General features: G+C 42.7%; 1 protein-coding gene across 9 annotated transcripts in view; it reads right to left on the bottom strand.

The window, feature by feature from the left end:
* NBEA (neurobeachin) overlaps positions 1–25871 on the bottom strand; it is a 901556-nt gene that overhangs the window by 659444 nt on the left and 216241 nt on the right. For all 9 annotated transcript variants that reach the window (XM_077484128.1, XM_077484132.1, XM_077484134.1 and 6 more), the window contains exons 6-8: positions 19678–19804; positions 12282–12401; positions 6769–6915 (exon numbers count right to left, since the gene is read on the bottom strand). In XM_077484128.1, coding sequence (XP_077340254.1) covers positions 6769–6915; positions 12282–12401; positions 19678–19804 — 394 coding nt within the window. The remainder of the gene's footprint in view (positions 1–6768; positions 6916–12281; positions 12402–19677; positions 19805–25871) is intronic.

Raw genomic sequence — 25871 nt, 5'->3', positions numbered from 1 at the left:
GATCATCAAGATGTGTTGTGGAGAAATTGAGATGAGCTTTGATGTTCTTTTTGCTCAGCAGTGGTTTTCTCCTTGGAACTCTGCCATGCAGGCCATTTTTGCCCAGTCTTTTCCTGATGGTGGAGGCATGAACGCTGACCTTAACTGAGGCAAGTGAGGCCTGCAGTTCCTTGGACGTTGTTGTGGGGTCTTTTGTGACCTCTTGGATGAGTCGTCGCTGCGCTCTTGGGGTAATTTTGGGCAGCCGGCCACTCCTGGGAAGGTTCACCACTGTTCCATGTCTTCGCCATTTGTGGATAATGGCTCTCACTGTGGTTCGCTGGATTCCCAAAGCTTTGGAAATGGCTTTATAACCCTTTCCAGACTGATAGATCTCAATGACTTTCTTTCTCAATTGTTCCTGAATTTCTTTGGGTCTCGGCATGATGTGTAGCTTTTAAGGATCTTCTGGTGGACCTTACTGTGTCAAGCAGCTCCTATTTAAGTGATGCCTTGATTGTGAACAGGTGTGGCAATAATCAGGCCTGGGTGTGGCTAGAGAAATTGAACTCAGGTGTGGACAACCACAGTTATAGTATGTTTTAACAAGGGGGGCAATCACTTTTTCACACAGGGCCATGATGGTTTGGATTTTTTTTCACCTTTAATAATAAACACCTTCATTTACAAATTGCATTTTGTGTTTACTTGTGTTGTCCTTGACTATTGTTTAAATTGGTTTGATGTTCCGAAACACTTAAGTGTGACAAACATGCAAAGGAACAGGAAATGAGGAAGGGGGCAAACACTTTTTCACACCACTGTATATTAAAGTGATTGCAAATTGTGATTTTCGTATTAGTAAAAAATAAAAAACATGTTATACTTACCTGCTCTGTGAAGTGGTTTTATACAGAGCAGCCCAGATCCTCCTCTTCTTGGGTCCCTCGCCAGTGCTCCTGGCCCATCCCTCCTGTTGAGTGCCCCCACAGAAAGCAGCTTGCTGTGAAGGCACCCAATCTGAGCCACGGCTCCCTGTGTCCATTTAGACACTGTCGTGGCCTGGCCCACTTTCTCTCCTCATTGCCACTTACTTTGACAGCAGGGGGAGCCAATGACCAATGAGGATGGGAGTCCCGGGCAGCCGAGTCTTTCCCTGGATCTAGATGAGGTTCAGGTAAATATTAGGGGGGCTTCTGCACACAGGAGGCTTTTTATCTTAATACATAGAATGCATTAAGATAAACCTTCTGCCTTTACAATTAGTTTAATTATGTTAATTCATTTTTGGGGACACACCTAGGTCAATGTAAAGATAACGGATTTTACCTGCTGGTAAGGTTGATCCTCTTAAAAATATACAATATCGCTATATATATATATATATATATATATATATATATATATATATATATATATATACACACAGTATATATACAGTATATATATATATATATATATATATATATATATATATATATATATATATACATACACACACACACAGAGTATTTCATGTGACAACTCTGAAGAAATGACACGTTGCTACAATGTAAAGTGGTCAGTGTACAGCTTGTATAATTGTAAATTGTGTAAATTTGCTGTCCCCCTAAAAATAACACACAGCCATTAATGTCTAAACCGCTGGCAACAAAAGTGAGTACACCCCTAAGTGAAAATGTCCAAATAAGCCATTTTTCCTCCCTGGTATCATGTGACTCGTTAGTGTTACAAGGTCTCAAGTGTGAATGGGAAGCAGATGTGTTAAACTTGGTCACTGGAAGTTAAACATGGCACCTCATGGCAAAGAACTTTGAGTATCTGAAAAAAAGAATTGTTGGTCTACATAAAGATGGCCTTGGCCAGGCATGTCCAAAGTCCGGCCCGCGTTCCGGTTTTAAATGGCCCACCTGGTTATCTGGACATATATATCTTTTGTGGCCCCCAACAATCTCCCAGCACCAAGGCCACAAAAGATATATATCTAGCTGCCTTGGAGGGGACAGAGAGGAGGCGGGACGAGTGCCGTGCACACAGGAGTATTTCCTGTTTACCTGGCAGCCTCTGTAATAGGAAGTGCCGTCTGCAGTGCTGCCATTGGATGACTGTTCTGTCCAAAGGAGGCGGGACTATCTATTAAAGATGCTGCTGAGAGAACACAAGTTTTTTCTGTATCTAATCTTTTGGTGCTTGTCCTGCCCTTTCCCTGTCCCCTCCGAGGCTGCAGATGGATGGGCATCAGTCAGGCTGGACTGATTGCATTGGTGAGTCTGAATTCCTGGAAATGGTGGGCGCTGCATTCCTGGCAATGGTGGGCGCTGCATTCCTGGCAATGGTGGGCGCTGCATTCCTGGCAATGGTGGGCGCTGCATTCCTGGCAATGGTGGGCGCTGCATTCCTGGCAATGGTGGGCGCTGCATTCCTGGCAATGGTGGGCGCTGCATTCCTGGCAATGGTGGGCGCTGCATTCCTGGCAATGGTGGGCGCTGCATTCCTGGCAATGGTGGGCGCTGCATTCCTGGCATTGGTGGGCGCTGCATTCCTGGCAATGGTGGGTGCTGCATTCATGGCAAAGGTGGGGCTGCAGATGGCCACTGACCCTTATTTTGCTTCATAGTTCTCTATTTAGCATTTACGTTTTTTTAACCCTCAAGGAGCCCACAATCCAAGGTCCCCATTCATATACTAGGGCCAATTTTGGACAGAAGCCAATTAACCTACCTGCATGTCTTTGGAGTGTGGGAGGAAACCGGAGTATTAAGAGGAAACCCACATAAGCACAGGGAGAACATGCAAACTCGAGGCAGGTAGTGTTGTGATTGGGATACGAACCAGCAACTCTTCTTACTGCTAGACGAGAGTGCTAACCACTACACCACTGTGCCACCCGACCAAGATCTTGATGAAACCAAGATACATTTGGTTCAGATGGTGTCAAGCGTGTATGGTTGCAACCAGGTGAGGCGTACAAAGACAAGTGTTTTCTTGCCTACAGTGAAGCATGGTGGTGGGAGTGTCATGGTCTGGGGCTGTTGACATTCATGGTTGGCATTCAAGCAGACCATGAGCCCCTCCCTTTGGAGACTGGGCCGCAGGGCAGTATTCCAACATGATAACGGCCCCAAACACACCTCCAAGATGACCACTATCCCTGTCTGTAAAGGTGATGGACTGGCCAAGAAGGTCTCCAGACATAAACCCTATTGAGCATCCGTGGGGTAACCTCAAACGGAAGGTGAAGGAGCACAAGGTCTCTAACATCCATCAGCTCCATGATGTTGTAATGGAGGAATAGAAGTGGACTCCAGTGGAAGAGTGGAAGTGGACTCCAGTGGAAGAGTGGAAGTGGACTCCAGTGGAAGAGTGGAAGTGTACTCCAGTGGAAGAGTGGAAGTGTACTCCAGTGGAAGAGTGGAAGTGTACTCCAGTGGAAGAGTGGAAGTGTACTCCAGTGGAAGAGTGGAAGTGGACTCCAGTGGAAGAGTGGAAGTGGACTCCAGTGGAGGAGTGGAAGTGGACTCCAGTGGAGGAGTGGAAGTGGACTCCAGTGGAGGAGTGGAAGTGGACTCCAGTGTATATGTCATCATGGAGGAGTGGAAGAGGACTCCAGTGAAGCTCTGATGAACTCCATGCCCAAGAGGGTTAAGGCAGTACTGGAAAATAAGAGTGGCCACACCAAATATTGACACTTTGATCCCAATTTGGACATTTTCACTTAGGGCTGTACTCGTGTGTGTGTGTGTGTACACACATACATACGCACACACAATCTATATATTGTGTATATGTATGATTGGTGTGTATGTGACTACTGCGAGAAAAGATTAAAGTATGTGTAGAACTTAAAATAGACGTGTAAATTTTCTTGTGAAAAAAAAAAAAAGATGTGTAAATGACTTTGCAAAGCGCTTCAACACTCCATTTCCCTCTGATAGCAACTCTACAAAACATGGCACTAAAAAAAAAAAAACACACATTTTCTGGCGGATGCATTATCCAGTGGAAATCCATTTAATTCGACATACCTATAAGACGACCCGGCTACAACATATGTCATGCCAAGTACAACACTCTGATGAGTGAGGGTGAAGGGTCCTCTCACATATTTCTACCACCCTTCAATACCAACCAGCAGTTCATGTAGTATCCCCTCATATGACCCCATACCATTGATTGCTCATTGCATCCCCAAAGCTCCCAATAGCCTTATTTTAAACAATTGCCCTGCAAATTCTCACAATGTCAGCACTCACATGTAATCGCCAGATATTGTCCAAACTGCTTCCACTGTGTTTTAGAATAGCATCTACATACCCCTTGGCTCACAGTGCATGCATCAAGAGACAATTAGGTAACATAAGGTACAGTGCAACAAATCCTCATCTGTGGCCACTGATGAAAATGCAACTGTGTAATTCTCTGTGCATGTATGGTTACTATGGGCATTTGCAGCTAGTTATATTCACTAGTTTCTTGGGAGTCCACAAATACTACTTGCTTACTAACAAGAGTGAGTGAATTATCACCATTTTAAAGCTGGAAATGATCAGCTTTGAGAACATCAGGTACACTAGTGGCACAAGCAAGAGCAACCAGTTGGCAAGATTGCCAATTTGGGCATATGTTGCTGGAGAGATATTAGGGGCAGAGGGCACTGGGGATAGCATGTACACATGGTACAAATCAGACACAGCTCTCAACTTTTTGGGATTGTAAGGGACATTTTAGTGGGAGAAGCATTTTGGGGCAAACGGTAGAAGTAGATTAAAGGAAGCGGGTGTGGTCAAACAGGTAAAACCTAAAGACTACTACTTAATATAAGATCAAGTAAGTCATTGGTTAGATTACCATGAGCTTTTTGATAAATTATTAATTTTTTCGTTCTCAAAAATATTCAACTTAACCATTTCTGCACCACAATTCTACTTGTCGCGTTACAAAAGTCTGATTGCATCATGGCACAACAGACAGCTGCACAAAGTAAAAATCGTTAACATGCTCCCAGGGCCTGCTGTAATGTGAATGTAAAGCAAACGTTTAATCCATGCATCGTAAGGGTGAACAACAACATTCTGACTACAAAGTCACAGACTGAAAAGATAACTGGCAAAATTCCTCACAGTTCAGGACAGAATACTGTTTTGCCCACTACATAAGCACCTGCCAACCAAACTGTAGGTAAGCAAATAAAAAAAGGTTTTATTATATATGTTAATTAGGGCTATAAACTCATTAACCTAGTCGATAAAAAAAAAAAAAAAACATTAAGGATCGTTTTTTTTCTGGTGGATGGGGAACCTGCTTTCTTGTATTGGTGCACTGGTATGAGTAAGGGTTTTCTGCCCTTTCATACCTCATGAACTGCAGTAGTAAGCTTTTATGTACATGCATGCATTTTTGTACATTTATATACAATTTTGTGCATTTTAAAAAAGCAATGTGCAAAGTGAGAGAAGAACATTTAGACTAGGAATTCATATGGTGCAGACAAAGAACTACACGGAACATTTACTAACCATTTCAATGGGCCTGCTTAACACAAGTAAAAGCACAAAAAAAGGTTGCATGTTCTATTTTTTTTTTAAAACATGTTCACCTTCAACAAATAGATGTAAATCAACTACATTGCAATGGATGGAATATCTAGTTAAAATGCATCTTTGAGTGAAAGGCATGAACACTGTGTATATGAGCCCTAACACTGTGGGGTGGGGAAGAGGGTAGTTCAACTGAAGTTGCAGCTTTTGTGATTTTGATGTAACTATATGAATGCTTATCACTTTACATTTGCCCCTTTCAAGCAGCCACTTAAAGTGCATGCTGCAACCTGCTTCCAAGGCATACATGTCTATGTGGCAATACAGTGTAGGTGTAGCCTAAATAGAGAAGAATGCCAACACTTCTATAGAACAGTGAGTATGCACCGGGATAGGGGTGTTCTCAGCTAAATTAGCATAGGAGCCTAGAGAATTTTCTACAAAAAGTATAAGTACCTTGATGCACCAGATACCTGTGCTATATCATGGTCACACGTGCATTTATAAACGCCTACAAATGTAAATGGGGTTCAAATTAAGCTTTGGGCCTGATATCCAAAGGATTCCCCAGGGGGACAGATTGTGCACTGGGCCTAGATTTCTATAGAAGCTAATCCTTCTGCCCCCTGGTGCCAAACCCCAACTTCTTTCACTTACAGTCAAAGCTAGGCTTGCCATCTCATTGAGCATCTGACATTTGACAACTGAATGACAGAGTCTAATGCAAGGAGGAACAGAATTTCAAATTTAAGGTCTCAAGTACAAGAATCAATTTAAAGTCTAACATAGTTACTTGCCATAGAGCAAAAGTTTGGTTTCTCTATGCAAAACCAAGTCTATAAAGAATATAATTGGTTGAAGAGTTTAGTGCATAGGATCTCAAGTGGCCTGCATGGATAAACTAGAAAGGTCACAAACACTCTTTTGGCAGAATGGGCACAAATGACTACAGACACAGTTCAAAATTGGAGAACAATCTTAGAGATTGTTATAGCCAAGGGTGGGGTCCACTCCATAATATTGCCAGTGAATTGGAAAGTGGTTGTTCTTCAAGCTTAAATAGGTGCAATGGTTAGGTGTTAAAAACGTTTAGCATATAGCTTACTTAGGTACTTTATAATCCGGGTCAGTTTAATTTTAACTGTAAAAAAATATTTAACAAGCGTCCCTGATGTTTATGTATCCAAATTTCATGGGATAGCATTTAACGATAGCATTTGGAAAACAAACTGAAAATTAAATTGCAGCTCACCTTATAGCCTGGTCCCAGCTGATGTATTGCGAAGATCTGAGCAGGATTAAGAGCCTCTATAAACACATACACTGCTCCAAGTTGACCACAAAACACTCTGTTTGCATCAGCTGTCTCTGAAGACCCCAGGAAGCATTTGTCGTAACTCTTAAAACATAAAAGACAGACATTTAATTAGAACGATTTGTCAATATTCTAAGAAGATGAGAAAGGTATGTACATTACTCCTTTGGGAGAGGAACTAATGTGAACACTTCAATGTTATCTGCAAAATACTGCAGCACATGAGGGCACTATACTATAAATTAATTAGATAAAAACAACTACGTAAGGACTAAACATATGTAATACTAAAAATAATGGTAAGCACAATGCTTCAGCTAAAAAGTATGTAGTGGGTGTGGTGTATGTCAAGGCAAAATATAAAAACAAAACAAATGCACATATTTATCTGAAAAATGTGCACATTAACTGAGTTTTATCCCTTGAGACCACTGCAAGTACAGAAAAAATTAGATTTTTGACTTACCATAAAAATCCATCCGTTCATTGACAGACACAGCGCTCCATCATTCAGAACCATAGGGTTATATCGCCCCCTGCAGGAGTAGTACACTAGGCATAAAAAAGACTTGGCTATGCCTATGAGCAGCCCTAGGTGATATACACCCCCTTCTCTGCTATAGGCCTTCAGTTTAGTAACAAGCAGTGTCAGAAGCATCAAAACTCCTTAGAGGAGTGGGTGCTGTGTGTCAATGAACTCAAATGTATTTTATGGTAAGTCAAAAATCCCATTTTCTCTTTCGTTCATTGACAGACACAGCACTCCATTATTCAGAACCATAGGGACATCTCAAAGCAGTGAGATCCCAAGGCGAACACAAGAGCCAACGAGGTAACAGGAGCTCAACACACAAACCTGGAGCCCAACCTGAACAATACTCCTTCAAGAGGAAACAGACCCTCTAAACAGCAGCCTGCAACACCTTGAGGCCAAAAGAAGCACCCTCAGATGGCAGCACATCCACGTTGTAGAATTTTGTGATAGTGTACACTGACGACCAACTGCAAACCAGCGCATTTGACGCCGGATGATGGAAGGCCCCAGAAGAAATAAGCAGCCAAGTAGAACGTGCCGTAACAGGGAAAGGAGGAACCCAATCCCTAATAGAATAGACTAGAGTCATTGTCTGTCTGATCCATCTAGAAAGGTTGCAGAAGAAGCAGACAGCCACTTTTTTGGCCCATCTGTGATCACAAACAGTGAGTCTGATCGCCGAAAAGGCCCTGTGACTGCCAATTATACCCAAATCCCCTGAACACGTCCAGGGCATACAAGGTAGATCAATTAGGACATTTTGACTTGGGACACAGGGAAGGCAATACATAGTCCTTAGTCAAAAAAAATCAGAGGAGGGAACCACGGACAAGGGCAAAGAACCACTTCATCTTTGTGGATGACCAGGTAAGAAGTATGACATGGTAACGCCTACTCTTCCAACACTCTGTGAGCAGAGGTGATAGCAACCAAAAAAAGCTACCGTCTGGGACAGAGCAAGCTGAGGAAACTCCCGAATATTTCCAAAGGGAGGCTCTTGTAAAACTGAACGCACCAAGATTAGATCCCATGGTGGTAGAAGCAACTGCACCGGTGGAGGCAGATGTTGAACCCCTTGATTAAGAGTATGCACCAGGGAGTGGGAGACCAGGGAACGCCAAAGAAAACTGCCAAGGCCAACACCTGGTTATTGATGGTAATCAAGGCCACGTTCTACTCAACCAACATCCCCCCCGTGAAGGAAGGTCGAAATCTGAGCCATCGAGAAAGAATGAGGGTAAATGGCAAGCACATTTACCTCACACCAGGATATGTATGTTATCTATGTCTGGTGGTAAATCTTCAGGAGCGTCCTAACTTCAGCAGCTGTCTCATAACAGCCAGGCCTTCAAAACCAGCAACTGAAGCAGGATGGAAAGGTGGCTCTTGGGACAGTAGAACCTCCCAGAGAGGCAGTTGCCAAGGGATGTCAGCGACCAAGCGCACCAGGTCAGTGTACAAGATCGACAAGACCATCCGAGCCCACTAGAATGACCGGAATCCCTTCAGCCTCAAAAGCTGTGGCAGGATCTTGAGAGGAGGAGAGGCAGGGCCACCAGAGCGTCTACAGTGTCCACCAGAGGAGCCCGTTACCTTGCAAGAAATCTCAGTACCGTTCCGTTAAGCCGGGACGCCAACAGGTCTACCTCGGGAGTGCCCCCATCGGAGACATATCCGATAAAACATGTACTGTGGACCAACATTAGCCAACTGAGGCAACCGCTTGCCATTTCTCCACTCCTAGAATGCATAAGGGGGAGAGGGCCAGAACAGGGCGTTCTACCCACTGGAAAATGCTGGCTACTGTCAGGGCTGCCAACACACTCTTTGTTTTGCCCTGGTGATTAACAGACTACCGATGTGGCATTGTCCAACTGGATCCATACCAGGAGCCCCCGAAGTCAACCTCCATACATAGTCTGATCGCTCGAAGTCCCAGGATATCAATCCACAGTCCAGAGTCCTCCAGTGTCCAACGACCCTGAGCAGAACCTAGTCCCAGCACACCTCCCCACCCGGACAGACTGGCATTGGTGGTGACCACTGTCCAATACAAGGGGAGAAAGGATGTGCCCTGCTGAAATCCCAGACAGCGAAGCCACCAGACCATGGACCTTCAGTTTTCTGGCTCAGCTGAATCTGATAGCCCAGAGACCTTGGGCACTTTACGCCAGGATCTCACTTGAAAGGAGCTTGTATGGAACTGCGCAAATGGAACGGCCTTGAAGGAACATACCATCAGGCCCAACACTTACATGAAGGACCGCAGGGAGGCCCACCTGAGAGACAACAGTAGTATAAACACAGTATGCAACTTCTGGAGTTTGTCCAGAGGAAGAAGCACTCTGGCCAGAGATGAAACCAGAGTCAGGCCCAGATAATCCAATTTTATGGAAGGAGCCAGAGAAGACGTCAGGTAGTATAGAAGACAACTAAAAATTGAGGACTGTATAGCGAGTTACGATGCCCCTCAGGGTAGCCAGGGACTCCACTCCCAGAAGATCACCCAAGCAGCACAGGACCGCAATCCCCCGCTCACCTAACCACACCTGAACTGGGGCAAACACCTTTGTGAGTACGCGAGGGGTGGCGGAGAGACCATAAGTCAACACGGCGAGCTAAAAATGCTCTTTTCCCACAGTAAAATGAAGGAAATGTTGGTATTGGGCATATTGGAGTGCGTAAATAAGCATCCGTGATGTCGAAAGAAGCCTGAAAGTCCCCATGATGAAGGGATGCCACCACTGTGCAGATGGACTCCATTCTGACCTTATGTACCCACTGGGACCGGGATAAGCACACTCTGAAGAAACAGGGCTTGCACAGCCCCAAGGAGAACTGCCAACAGTCCAGTGACAGACGCCATCTGGAAGGAAAGAACACTTTTCAGGGTTCAAGGCCAGAACACTAGGAAATATGTGAGGGCATGCCTCCATGCTGAAGGGGTCTTGTCCGTGGGTCTAGGGAGCCCCGCTCTTTGCTCGCCAGGCCAGGTCCATTACGTGCCGAGAAGAAGGACCGCATCCACTATGTGGCCCATTTCCCCATTTCAGACTGTGGAAGTAATTTACACTTCCCTCCTGTGAGACTCGTAACGATGTCATCCAGGGTAGCCTGGATGAAGGAGGGCAGATGTCCGCAACGGAAAGCTGTGACGCTTCCTCACCGCTTGTTTTAACCCCATTTTTGCTGACAATCACACGTTTGCAGAGCTTCCTCACTGGCTTACATGTGCAGCGGACGCTACATGTCAGCTTGTACTTAGTAGTGTCACTCCAAGCTGAGGTGTAAAGTCCTGCTAGTGCTCAGGATTATAATGATGCCAGCATGAATAGAAACTCAACCAATGAGAAGTGATAATAAAGCAGGAAACCAAATGTGTACATGTGAAAGCCTCAGTCAATGCCGCTTCTCAACCCACACCCTCTGAAGCATTTTATCGCACCCACGGGGACTTAATGACAGAGTCTGACTAAGCCCCAGTGAGAGGGGTGAAACGTATTAGTGGGCATTGTCTGAGGAGCAGCATTGACTGAGGCTTCCACATGTACACATTCTAATGAGGATCAGCTTAGGGGAGCAGTAGTTTCCTGCTTTGTTCGCTACATGTCGGGTGATTTAAGACACGACGTATCACAGTGGCGGCATGTAAACATCCCCTCTGCAGCCTATTGCAGCGTAAGGGGGGGCAGTTGGTGGGCAGCAAAAATACAGCTCAACTCTAAACAGGGTCTTTTTGTTCTGGTTAAAGGGAGAGTAGAAGAGTGTATTATGTTGGTGAATGAGAACGTGCGGGGAGTCTATGGGATGGGTGGAGGATCTATATGGCGAGACTTAGCTGGGTAGGGAAAGTTGTGTTGAGAAGGAAAATCAATAGAGGCAGAAGGTTAAAAAAAAAGGGGGGGGGGGGGCTTGGGTGGAGGGATATCCACAGTTTCTTTTCCACCCTTTCCCCTCCGGTCAGTGGTAGGAAAGAGATTGCACCATCAATAGCGTAGATGTGTTATGCATTAAATAGGCAATATATTAGTGGGGAGCAAAACATCTATTTTGTCTCCCTAGAGTTTGTGTCTGTTCTTTGTACAGAAGCAAACTGGTAGATAGTTACCTTCCTGTTTTGTTCTTTTAATGCTAAAGTGATAATGAATAATGCATTATTGTAGGTATTTTGTGTAATAGACTGCTGGAGTGTTTGCACTAGATATACCTATGAGGGCAGCAATGGTAGTTTTCACTGTGCTCCAAAAATCCTGGAATTTTGGGCAGTGCCAGAAGATATGAAGGAGGGCCCCTCTGGCTTAAGGACGAGACTTGTAGATAAATTGTTTACAGTTTGGTGAGGGTTCTTAACATTAGGTCAATAGTTTGTATCTGACTTTTTGTGTAGTCACAGGTAAACAAAGCTTTATGGACAAAAAAAGACCATGTGGTCCTTTTGGACATGTGTGAAATTTGTCTGTAGGTCCTTCTCCCACCTTCGCAGAAATGGAAGATCCGATGTTTCCCTCCTAGGTGAGTGTTGCATAAAAGAAGAGTAAGGAGTTGTGTAATGAGGATTGGACCAAGCATAATTGTTCAAATAGTGTGTTGCCCCTGAGTTATAGTCAGTGGGTAAGGATCTGAGCTAAGAGCAGAGTTGCATCATAGGAAACCTTAATCCGAGGAGTAAGCGGCTTCTAATTCAGCCTGGCCTATTGGCCTGTTCTGATGAAGTAAAGTGGCCTCAAGATGCCTCTCATAAGCAGGTTCTAAAACTGAGAGTCCAGTAACCCAGGGCTAAGGAAAAATTCCTTTAATGTGTATGCAAGATCTGGGACCTTGTGTTGTTACATTTGTAAAAATTTAAATAAGTATTAAAACATTGAATACAAGAGCTTCGCTTCAATACATCTACATCCTTACAATGAATACTTACATCATTTGTGTTGACGTGCCACGCCATGTCTCCATAAGATACTAACTGGCCATTTACATAGCAGCGGATTTCACTGTTCCTCCAGCGATTGTAGATGTGTACAATGCTGATCATGTACCACTGGATAAAAACAGATTTGGGGTATTAGTGTAAAACATGGCAATCTAATAATGGACATGTCACCTTTACAGAAGAAAGGATTACAGTATTTGCATACATTTAAAGGATTTCCAATCAGATTTAGAGCACACCTTATTTTAAAATAACACCAGGCAGAGTAGATTCGATGTCTGCCGTATTAAAAAGAATTCTCTATACAAGCGACAGGCAAGCCATAAATCTATAGCTGCAGTGATAAACAACAAGACCCAGGATACCCTAGAAACCAGAGCGTGCATAATGTCAGCCACAGACTTGGCACCCTGAGCTGGGACTTTTCATAGCTGCAGGTTAAACATTACACACAGAGACATGAAATATTATGAATAACACAAAATAATAATAAGATAAATAGGAAAAACAGATTGTTTCAAAAATCGATCAAACATATACAGTACTGCTGATATATGATACTAAATGTAGAGGGTTGATGCATAAAAGGGTTAACAGCACCCCCCTCAGTAACAACACTGACATTTATAATGCTCCCTGCTCAGCCTCATATGTGTGTGTAATGAGCTGAGAGGGACAATTTTAAAGCAGTAGTAAACCCTCCCATCTTATCCTTTACAGCCAAGGAAGCTGCCATCTTAGCTCATTTTTTTTAATGAGATTTTATTCAAGATTTTTTTGATAAATAGGACATTTTGATAAACTGAACAGCACAGAAACCGATCGCCACACAGGGTTGAGAAAATACAGAAGGAAGAGCGACCACACCAAAGGGAAGTAGCATTACAAGTATCCGGTACATAGGCCTCAGCTGGCAACATTCCACCATTGGACATGGTAATGTGGAAAAACATGACTGGCATACTTAGACTATGACACAGAGACCTAGGAAAGAGTAGGACACATAAGAATACATTGGGACCACAGAGCTTAACATTTTTGCATAGAGTAGATGGGATAAGTAGGTTTATTTTTTTTCCCGATAGGAAACGCATTTCTTAGGATCAGTTTTCCATTCCGAAATAGTAGGTGCGTGGGGCAAGGTTCAGTTGAGTTCAATCAACCTACGAGCTATGAACAAAGCTCAAGAAACAGCAATCACTAAATCATGTTCCATGGATAAGGAATTGACATAGCCTAAAAGGCACATAAGGGGTTCCACGGGAAGGTTATACCCTAAAAAAAACATTTAGGGTACAAACAACCTCAGCCCAAAACCTCTTTAGTTTGGGACATCATCACAAAAGATGGATAAGGGATCCTGTAGGGTGCCCACACCTGCCACAACCACCTGAATAAAAATGCAGGTGTTCTATATATCCTATGCCGAGAGAGAAAGACTTGTTGAAGAGGCTGCAAAATGTCACCCCAAATATCGCCTAAGATGGGGCCTACATGCTTCTTCCACGGAGCTCTACAGACTAGAGGAAATAAGACGATCTTTATTGGGAAATTGTTCTGGAATTCATATTAGTCCTCAGCTTAAAATGTCATCAGTGCTTCCTTCAGTCTTTTAAGTCGATCAGTATTAAATGTTGTATATGGCTTCATAGAGAATTTAGTACTTACAAGTAAAGAATAATTACTACAATGTCGATCACTGTTTAAATTCTAAAAAGGAAAACTGTGCCAAGGTCCAAGGTTCAGTCACTTCAACCAATCTTGAAAGGATTCAGAAAATCCAATTGATAAACCTAAGTATCAGATTCACTGGCATGCAATTTAGTTTGTACCATGGCTTTGAAGCCACACTGAGACATATCACAATCATGTGATACCATCCAGACCCATGTTATTAAATATTTCCATTAGTATTGGCTTAGACTAATGAGTTCAGGGTGAAATTATAGACAGACCAAGTTAAATTAATGCTAATATGCATGTGATGTGCAAGAATATCCTTAAACGGATTCCAGGAAGTAAAACAAAGGACAGGCTTTAGAAGACATTAACTGCTATCAAAAGAATAATATAAATGCACAAGGAGGCATATTTTAAAGTGAACCTGTTTGCATTGACTAATTCCTGAAATTTCAATATACAACAGTGTTTGTGTGCATATGTGTGTTTGTTTTGAGGTCATTAGATGATTATTGGTCCATCTCAGGTACAGGAAGCATTTAATTAGTCTTCCTTTCCCCAGCTATTACCCTGTTTATTGCTGTGCTCTGCCAGGTCACAAAGTAAGGGACAGAGATATTATACAGTATGTGAGCCTCTGAGTTTTTTTTTCCCCCCACTGGCAGGTCACAGAATAGGAGGTTACACATGCACTGATATGTACGTAATTGCATTATGTCTGAGTCAAGCCTCTCAGTCTTAGCCCCTGTACACATGGTCGGAGATTCTGCCAACCAAATCCGTCAGATTTTGTCCGTCAGATTTAGTCTGATGGATTGTGTCCGAAACTGTTGCATACACACGGTCGGACTAAGTTGTTGAAAAATCCGATCTTTCAGAATGTGATGACGTAATTTCGTTACGATGGGACTACATTCAGGCTAGTAGCCAATAGCTTTGATGTAGGAATTGGATCTGAGCATGCGTGGCACTTGGTCCGATCAAAATTCTCTACACATGATCGGATTACGTCCGACCGGCCCAGTTGGTCGGGAAATATTTCCAACATGTTGGAAAATTGGGTCTGACGGAGATTCGGACGGAATCAGTCCGATGCATACCACACAGTCGGATTATCTGACGACACGGTCCGATAAGACGCATTCCGACGGATTCTCCGACCATGTGTATGTGGGCTTAGAGCTTGGATGATGCCTATACAAAAATAGTGCTGGCCTTCTAGAGAAAAAAGGGATCATAAATGCAGAGTGCGTCTTTGAGAGTTAATAATCTGCAAGCATTACACTTATACATTACTTGGCACACAAGCATAGAATACAAAGCTGCCTATGAATGGCTAAACACTGCTTAGACCAGCCTTTCTCAACCTTTTCAACACAGAGGAACCCTTGAAATAGTTATTTGGTCTCAGGGAACCCCTGGTAAAAAAATAGAAATCTACAACTCGCGATACATTAGTGTGATGGTCAGTTGGAAGAATGGTCCTTACACTTGTGGTCATTGGGAAGAATTACCTCCTTACAGATGGCTAAAAAGATCAATGGTGCGAGTGGGAATTTACCTGAGAGGCAGAAATTTCCCAATGCTGAAGGAACCACTAGCAACCTCTGGAGGAACCCTGGTTGAGAATCACTGGCTTAGACTATTGTTATTTTGTTCCAGGTGTGAGACAGGAAGGTCTCGTCTCACACCTGGAACACTGTGCTGTATACTGCATGTAGCTGAGGCAACATACAGTTTGTACAACGTGCCAAGTGGGCACACGTTAGTGTAGGGAATAGCTTGTTTTGGCCAACTTGGCCCAAACAAACTCTTGAAATTGAAAGCAAACCTGGAAATGAGCTTTAACCACTTAAGGACCAGAAGGATTTACCCCCTTAATTACCAGGCCATTTTTTACGATATGGTACTATGTTACTTTAACTGACAATTGCGCATTTGTGCATCGCTGTACCCAAATAAACTTGATGTCCTTTTTTCCCCACAAATAGAACTTTCTTTTGGTGGTATTTGATCACCTCTGCAGTTTTTATTTTTTGCACTATAAACAAAAAAAGGCCGACAATTTTGTATTCTGTAATTTTGCCATTTGTATTCTGCTACATATTTTTGGCAAAAAAAAAACAAAATAATAAGCATATATTGGTTTGTGCAAAGGTTATAGCATCTACAAAATAGGGGATAGATTTATGGCATTTTTATTATAATTTTTGTTTTACTAGTAATGGCGGTGATCAGTGATTTTTAGTGAGATTGTAACATTGTGGTGAACAGATCAGACACCTAACTGACATTTTTGGCACTTTTTTGCAAACCAGTGACATTATTACAGTGATCAGTGCTAAAAATATGCACTGTTATTGTACTAATGACACTGGCAGGGAAGGGTTAACATCAGGGGCGATCAAGAAGTTAACCATGTACCCTCAGTGTGTTTACTAACAGTATGGTAGATGGGCTTCTCGGGACAACACACAGATCCATCTTCCTGCATAGCAGAAAGACGAGATCTATGTGTCATCCCTTGTCAGAACGGAGATCTACCTCCTTTACACAGATCCCCATTCTGTCTCTGCGGGGAGCGATCGCGGGCGGCCGGCGGACATCGGCTCCCCCGCTGGCCAATCGGCGCATGCGCACACCCACTGAAAGCGGTGTACTAGCCCAATGTATACCTAAGTCAAGTCAAGCATTTGAGCCAGCTTGCTGCAGTGTAACTGCAGCAGCTGGTCTGCAAATCCGTTAAAGTGTTACTAAATCCACAACAGTAAAATCAGTCTGTATATGTAGTAAAGCATGCTTGTTATACTCACTGTGGAACCTAAGGGGTTAATCCTCTGCATTGTGTAAAAAGGCTGTTTTATCTGGTCTTCTCTGATCCTCCCCTTTTTCCACCCACTCCTAATAATTTCCTGATAACTCAATCTATGGAGTCAGGCTGCACATGCTCAGTTTGGTGTGTATTGCTAGAGAGGTTTTTTTTTTTCTTGGGAGGATGCATGTGATCCGTACAGGGCCAAACAGCACTGTCCAGACTGAGGGTTAGGGGTCTTGCAGTCTCATACGTCAGTCAGAAAACGGCTCCTACAAGCTTTAACCAGTACTTGGCTGGACACCGATAGAAGTCACAAGACTGCTATATACTGCTGATGATAAAAGGTATATAGCAGTTTATAGTTATTAAAACAAATACATTTCCAAGTTCTGTGTACTGTGGGAGACCAGATATAGTGAATGCTGGGTCTGTAGTCCAGATTTTTCACCAACTGAAAACATTTGGCACATCTTGAAATGAACAATACGACAAAGATGACCCAGGGCTGTTGAGCAGTTAGAATCCTATAGCAGGCAATAATGGGACAGCATTCCTCCCCCTAAACTCCAGTAACTGGTCTCCTCAGTTCCTAGATGTTCATAGAGTGCTATTAAGAGGGGATGCTAAACCATAGTAAACACGGCCCCCGTCAACTTTTTTTGAGATGTGTTGCTGCCCTAAATTTAAAAATGGCCTTATTTTTTCCTTAACGTTGCACATTTTCTCACTTAACCAATTTGATATGTTTTCTATTTTCTGTTGTGAATAAAATATGGGTTCATAAGATTTGCAAATCATTGCATTCAATTTTTTGTGTAAATTTTAAACAGCGTCCCGACTTTTTTGGAATCCAGGTTGTACTCTAAAGCTGATATTCTCTTATAACAAGTTCCACAACAAAAACTACTATGACAGCCCTATGCATGTGGGAGAATGGGGCTTCACAAGTAAAAAAGAAGGAAACGGAGGATGTGCAAGACCATTATGGATAACAGGAATAACCAGCAAGGTGACAACTAAGCAGTGCCAGGACAAGGTCATTCGGTGCCCAGGGCGAAGTCGGCAACCCCCCCCCCCCCCCATCGGGTGTAAAGAAAAAGACAGGGTCGTTTCAAAACAAGAAAATACCAGTCTCTCCCTCCAACAGAGGTAGTGGACAGTGACAGCAGGGCAGTGGATGGTGTCAGCAGTTTTTTGTTGTTGTTATTTTATTATCTATTATTTTTTTTCACCCTGCACACATGGATGATACACCACCGCTGACAAAGAAAGGAGGTGAAGGGCTTGTGCTGGTTGCAGGAGCGCACACAGTTGTGAAGCACACTGTTCGGTACTTCCCCTGCACCTCCCTCCCTCCCTCCAGCAAATTGTACCACCCAGGGCATCTGCCCATTCTGCCCCCCTTGCACCGGCCCTGCAACTAAGCATGGAGTGACGCATACTGTACAAATATACATATTTTAAATATTTATACTGTATACCACAATTATCTCTCATGACATTGCACAGATGAGAATACAGGTAATACAACAAACCAGAAGTAACACTCTACTTGGGTTAGAGCAGTATTAAACCCAAAACAAAAAATTTAATATATGCAGTTTACCAATCATTAGATGTGGGGGCTGCTTTGTTTTCTTTTTCTAGGCTTCTTCCCCTTTCACCTGGTGATATGGCGGGTAACACACCTCCTGTATCAAGAGTGCCTCCACTCTGGATGAATGAATACAGGGGCATCTTTTGACAGCAGCATTGTTAATCTGCATGAAGGTAAAAATCTCCCCCCCAAAAACTTACCTGAGCCCCATCGCATTCCAGTGATGTGCACAATAGCCCTGGCTCTCATTCTCATTGGCTGAGCCAATTGCTCCCACTGCCGTCAATCACAGCCAGTAAGCTAATGAAAAGAGAGAGGGAGAGGAGCCGAGCAATGCCTCTGTGTCTGAATAAGACATGCAGAGCAGCGGCTCCAAAGTGAGCCCGCTTGGGTCCCCCCACAGTAAATTGTTTGCTCTGGGGGCACATGGCAGTAGGGAGGGGCCAGAAGCGCTGGTGGGAGACCCAAGAAAAGGCGGATCTGGGCTGATCTATGCAAAACCACTAGACAGAGCAGGTAAGTATAACTTTTTTTTTTCTTAATATCAGTTTAATACCACTTTAAAGTGATATCAAACAGGTCTTTTCTTACAGCTTACCAATTTTTAGATGTGATGTAAATAAACAACACTTACTGGCTGGATTACCAGGTGAAAATAAAGGAAAGAAAGCCTAAAAGAAAACGAATGCAGCCATAACAGCTATAAATAAAATGATAAGCAGCAATACATTACATTTTTGGTTTAATATTGCTTTAAGCCAGAGTAACACATCAATGAGATGTAAACTGACCACTTTGGTTACATCAGGATTGCCGAATGCAGCCATGATAGATGTTCAGCCTGCATAAACTTCTAGCAGTGACCTAGGGAGGAATTACTGTAGGATGGAACCAGCTGTGCTTGTTGCTCCCATTCGTGTATGACATATATTATACCTTTTTTCTCCCATTAAAAATACATTCAAGCTGAGCACCTGATCCACCAACAAATCTATTTTGCATATACCAACATAAAACATATATACTTCATTTGTATCATCTGAAAAATCATGGACTATAATGAAAAAGAAAAAGAAAACAAAAGCACAACTGGAGACCAAGTACATTAAACGTAGTGGACATTGCTTGTTGACTTTAATTAATGTCTCTGTGTTACTGCTATAAATAACACAAACGCACAATTTCTATTCTTCCATTTTTATTTCTGCGTATTACTACTTTCTCCTCTAAAACCCTATTCCACCATACAGTCGTATTTAAGGACACACAAGCGCCTTTAGTTCTGTGCTTACCTTGCGTGGCTGGAAATCATACTTCACACAGTGCTGGAACCCTTTTCCTTTTGATTTCAGGGAAGTCACTATCAAACAGTTACCCACAAAATGTGCAGAATAACCAACACCTTTACTTGTGCGAAAGCTGAAACAAGAAGAGTCAGGTCATGAATTGCATTGAATTATAAAAACAAATCTTCATGTTCTTAGCTGAAACTTGCTCTAATTCAGCGAATAATATCAATTAGGGTATATATATAAAATACAGAAACAAACGTATGGTACCACACAATGCCCATTCAGGTGTTAACTGAATGGGCATTGGAAAATGTTAACTGATTGCCAATTCCCAATACAAACGTTCCTCTGCAAAAGTATGTATACATAAAACCACGCATTAAAACATGAAGTATGGAAATGAAGCATTTAATTTATTTTGATAATTTTCTGGATAATGGTAACGCCCCCCTCCTCCCCCCAAACAGCTTCCCATGGGGACCTGTGTGTGTGTGTGTGTGTGCTCCCTCTCAAGCCCCACTGCTGCATCCATTGACACAGACAGTGGGACTCAGCCCTGCCCTCCGTCACTGGCTCTGATTGATAGCAGCAAAGCCGGTGAGACCCGGAAGTGAGTTAATAGAAGAGCTCCAGACGTGCACAGCGCAGGACTGAATGAAAGGCTCAGGCAAATAAAAAGGGGGGGGGGAGGGTGATGATAATGCCTAAACTTTTTTTACCATAATGCAAGGAATGCATTAAGGTAAAAAATGTTTAGGCTTTAGATCTACTTTAAGAGAAAAAAAAAAGCCAAGGTCATGTTTTGCTGCAGTTCCGAGCCTTATCTCCTCTTCTGTTTACATCTGGTGAGTCCTTATTTGGGTGTCCATGCCATTGCCTAACTGACATGGATGGCACTTCATACTGGCTGTCCAGCAGCAGGCTCCTACCAGGATCAAGAAGAGTAGTGACGTCAGCAGGAGTGTGTAGTGGACCTACTGGCGAGGCACTATTAGCATCATTGGGTTAGCGGTTCCCCAGGCCCAGAAACAGTGTCCAACAGGATGGCCTAGAGTGGGGTAAAGGGAATGGTAGAGTGGGGTAAAGGGAATGGTGGAGGGAGGTAAAGGGAATGGTGGAGGGGGGTAAAGGAAATGTGGAGGGGGGTAAAGGGAATGGTGGAGGGGGGTAAAGGGAATGGTGGAGGGGGGGGGGGTGTGGTGTTCATATTTTGCTTTAAAGTGGAAATAAACTCTATCCTTTCCAGCCAAGGGAGCTGCCATTTTAGCTTCTGTTTAATTCGCTTCAGCCTTAGTGCTGTATATGTTATTAGGTATGATGCCAGCCAATTGATGGTTTGACAGTTTGGTTGACAGTTGAAAGCACAAGTATATATGACAATTAGCATTCCCAGCATGCCGTAACTGTTTGTTTTTTTAAACTGTTAAATTGATGGGCTGAGTTATGCTTTAAGGTGTTCATAGGCTTCACAAACCATTGCTTGAGCATCACACAATGAAGAGCCGCTTTATAATGGTTTAGCAATAGGTATTGCGATCTGCACAGAATGCAAAAGATTTGTTGGCACTACCTGATCCTACAGCCCAGATCACACAACAAAATTATGAGACTTTAGGTCATATGATTGTTTACCATGCATACAAAAGTCATACTCCTCAACAAGGGTATTTCAATTATTTGGTCATCTTTTACTACTCTTGATAAAAAAACTGATGTAACATACATTTACTACATAACCTTTATCTTAACCTTTAAAATATGCCCTGAAAACTTAAAAGTGCTGAAAATAAAATAAAAATAAAAATGTTCTGCATGCCTGTAGCTGCAGAGTAAAATATGTCAGTAAAAATGAAAGATACATAAAATTTTAAAGAAGAATTCCAGGTATGGATAATTTATAGATAATTACAGTACAATGTAAATATGCATACCAGTGACATCACCATCCTGTCTCTCCACCTTGTCCAATCAGAAAACCTTTTGCATTCATTCAGAAAATGCAAAGCATTCTCAGAATAGCGCTGGTGCTGTGCAACAGGGCAGATGCTTGACATAGGACCCAGAAGCAACTGGATTAGCGTGTAGTTCTGTGATTTCCAGCTTCCAGGGGTATCGGAAAGGTATGGTATACATAATTACATTGGTTGAAGTTGTGTATAAAATATTCATAGCTGGAATAATTCTTTAAATATGCCCCTGAAAAAGCATGTTGACTGCATGCAATGCTTTCTCCACTGGCTTCAATACTTTGGAGTTACTAACCCAAAATCAGTATGCAGATAAAGAAGAGAAACATAAGTATATTTGTTTCGAGATACTGACCAAAGCAAACAAGTAAGCTATAGTTGCGCTGTAAGCAGTAAATGTATAAAAGCATACAGCTGCTTGTAGTAGACACATGGGGTTTATAAAACATGCTCCTTTCCTACTTTACAGCTGCATTTTCAGTAGGAGAAGGAAAAAATGACAGCCACAACATTTCTCTCAGGACAAATTTTCTTTAAAGTAGAATTAAACTTTGCTGCCCAATGTAACATCTATGTATTGAATGCTCTCAGAAATGTATTTCCATTTTGTGTGATTGGCTTATGGCTTTCCCAGACATCTGCACAGAAGCAGAATACAAATCCAATACATCTTGTGCCTTAGTTTAATTTTTTACAAATATAATTCTCTTCAAAGCTAAAGGGGTGCCGATATCAGATATCTCACATAATGAAGGCAAATATTTAGATTGATCATTCAGTTAGAGGAAGTAGATTGCCAAATTCTAGACGTAGCGTAGGATGCTAGGGCCTGGACACTCAGCAAATTGCACAATGACATTGCGCCCCCTCACCAAATAACCTGTGGTACAAACGGCAACTGCCCCCACCTAAAACTGGCAAGCAAGGAGCACCTGGAAGGGTGACAAATGAACTGTTAGACAGGACAATTCAGTTTGTTGAAGGGTGGCTGGTAAGTTGAGTTAGGAATTTTTATTTGTTGTTGCTGGACATGCTTTCCCCCCATTCCACGTGCTACTTGCTTGTTAAGGCCAGTAATAAGTTGGGGCAGTTGCCATTGTTTGTAGCAATGATTGTTTAGCTTTACAGGCTAGGGATCCATTTGTTTTCTCCTGTCTCTTCCAGAGCTTAAGGATGGAGATGCAAATAGCCAGGCAGAATATTTATCATGCTCCAGTCAATCCCTGGAGAGGAGTGTCTAGAAGGAGGCTGGTGATAATTAGTCAAGCACTGGGTTCCTTCTCCATCGGAGGGTTCCAGAGCCTGATGGACTGTGCAGCTGTTCTAGAGGCCTCAGGGGTGTGGAGCTGAGGTCCTATATGGATCTGCCCAGAAGCAGGATTACAGAGCTAGTTTTATTTTTATTTATTTTTTAACATCCACTACCAATGCAAAAAATTACAATTTATTTGTTTATATCCATTTTCATCCCTTCCATTTTTTAAACAAATGAAAAATAGGGATTCTTCCGTTTTAAAAAACGGATGTTAACGGAGGCAGGTGATCATCCGCTGACATCTGCTTGCCCACAGAAATACATTGGTGTCCTTTTTCATCTGTCAACGGATGGATGAAAAACAGACCAACGAAACGCCCGTGTGAAAGGGGCCTTACAAAGTAACCAGATGCCAAAGAAACTTGCTTCATGGTCTTCAGCTGTGAGGTCTTAACCTAATCAGAAAGTTACCTCATGGTCTTCAGCTGTGAGGGTTAAGGCTGTCCAACATTCATTTTTACTCAAGGAGAAGATTGCCCTCTAATTGCTATGTGCTAATCATTTGAGATCATATGTCCTATCCCCTCGCCTGTTAAAGTTTCTTCAAGCAATACATTTTAGAAAGACATCCCTTAGACTGTTATTGGAGGCGGTGTGAATGGACTAGTGCTTGTGGTGGTGGCCATCCCTCTGTACCATTAGGGAAGAAACCGCTATTACAAGCAGCCCCTACAGGGACAGCACTACACATGTCTAGATTTCTCTCATTCAGCCCACTGGCTGTACAAACAAATGGATTCGTCCATCTACGCTAAACAGCTGATAGGATTCAGTCATTGTTCCGCTAACCAACTTTCCAGCAGACTCCTTGAAATTTTTCAACCAAAGTCCGTTGAGGTTGAGCTTGGATGTTTTGACCAGGTCAACCACAACTTGAATTTCTGCCGATTCAGCAGGAAACTGACAACTTTTAAACTGTGTATGGCCAGATTTAAGGCATCAAAGATCTTCTTTAGACTATAGTTCTGTAAGGAGAGTCAATTGAATAAAAAATACACAGCTGCTTCTAGTTTACATACTGGGTTTATAAAACTGAAACATATTCTTTTCCTACACACAAACCATCGAAGAGCAATTGTTTCAAAGCCACAAACCCATTTACAAGCCATATTAATAGCTGCAGGCAGTTTAGCAGTACAGAGGTTGTTTTACATTCACGATTGTGACAAAGTAATAGAAAAATGTGATGCCAGCTGTGCAATAAATGTAAATTCAGAAGAAACATCATCTCAGTATGGACTTATAAAGGTCACAAGAGATGCCGACTAAATATCTCCAGGAATAGAAACAACTAATGACTACAGAGGAGAAAGCTTGCCACAGATATGTAAAAAGACTGGTAATAAAGTGTCTGTTTTCATCAAAACAGATTTACCAATCCTCAGATAGAAAAAGATTTGCATGGTGTCAAACGATTGAGAGCCCAACTCCCCAAAAAAATTTTTTCGTTTTGGACAGCATGGGAAAGAGCCAAAAAACCTCCATTGGGGTTCAATTACTGTCTGTCATTGTCGTTTTTTCCCCTCACCACATGTTCTAGTGGCAAGATACAGGACAAAGAAAAAAATAGTTAAGCCAGAGCTGGGGGGGGGGGGGGGGGGTGGGGGGTCCAGTGCCGTCTTTAATATTGATTGGACCCCGGGCAAAAAAAAATGTGGGGGCCCCCTCCCATGCAATTTCACTCTCCACCTGCTCTGAGACATACAATAAATAGAAGCTGGACTTAAAATCAGTTTACTGTATCAGATCAGGCAGCAATTGTGATTGGTTGCCAGAGGTTACAGCATATCATTACTGCTTACTGACTGGTTGCTAGAAGTTACAGCACACATTACGGCTCACTGATTAGTTGCTAGAGGTTACAGCAAATGATTTCTGCTTGTTAATTAGTTGCTAGAGATTACTGTACAGTAATACTGCTCACTGATTGCTAGAGGTTACAGCACATCATCTTCTCACTGCAGGGAAGCATGATATACATATGAATGCCACCTTTATTTAAATATCAATGCAGTTGGCCAAAGCTATTTGCTTAGTAATGACGCTGATATTTACATATGAATGCCAGTTATATAAATGTAAACACAGGGTCTGCAGGTGAGTCATCTGTACATAACAACAGGGCTAAAACTTCAAGGGACAAGGAAATTTAAACTGGGATAGTTGGCAAGTATGAGGCAGCTACTTTGGGCACCACAACAATGACAGGGCCCAGGGCAGCTGCCCCTTTTGCCCTGCCTTAAAGACTGCCCGGGGGGGGGGGGGGGGGGTATTCAAATTATTTATATGAAAGAACAAAGCATCCAACAGAACAGAATACAACAAAATAAAGGGCGTTGTCATGTCGCACCAAATATAAAGACAATCCAAATTGACATAATATTAAAGTATCATGCAAAATTGCAGAAATGCCAAGTAGTTTAATATCACTGATAACCATAAGAGTTTCACCTTTCCAAGGATAAGATGGTAACCATGTACTTTATGCTCGAATGTGAACGGGCGGACACTTTACATTTCCAGAAGGAAGGAAATAAGATTACAGAGACATAGGGTCACCTGTGGGGTGCCAAAACAGATAACCAGGGGAGGGGGAGAGGAAGAGAGGGGAAGTGGGAGGGGACCAGGGTGATGAATTGCGTGGGTAAACCTTTGCGAAGAACAGGAAGACCTTAATCCTCAAAATAGCTCTCCGGGAGGTATTTCACTTCATCCAAATAAACAAACTTATTCCAGTATGCCCATGTTTTTGTATATCATTCTCATCTATTTTGGGCAGTAAGTACCAGGTCTTCCAGGGTATTGATGTTCCTACCCTATTGAGCCACATAGCAATGGAAGGAGGATTGGAGTCTTTCCAACAAAAAGTAACACAAGCTTTGGCAGCATTAGACCCCTTTCACACTGGGAGG

This window comes from Lithobates pipiens, unplaced genomic scaffold (assembly GCF_037356315.1).
Source record: "Lithobates pipiens isolate NorthernLeopardFrog02 unplaced genomic scaffold, aLitPip1_a1.2 Scaffold_16, whole genome shotgun sequence".
Lineage (NCBI taxonomy): Eukaryota > Metazoa > Chordata > Amphibia > Anura > Ranidae > Lithobates > Lithobates pipiens.
This window is presented reverse-complemented; position numbering and strand designations above follow the sequence as displayed.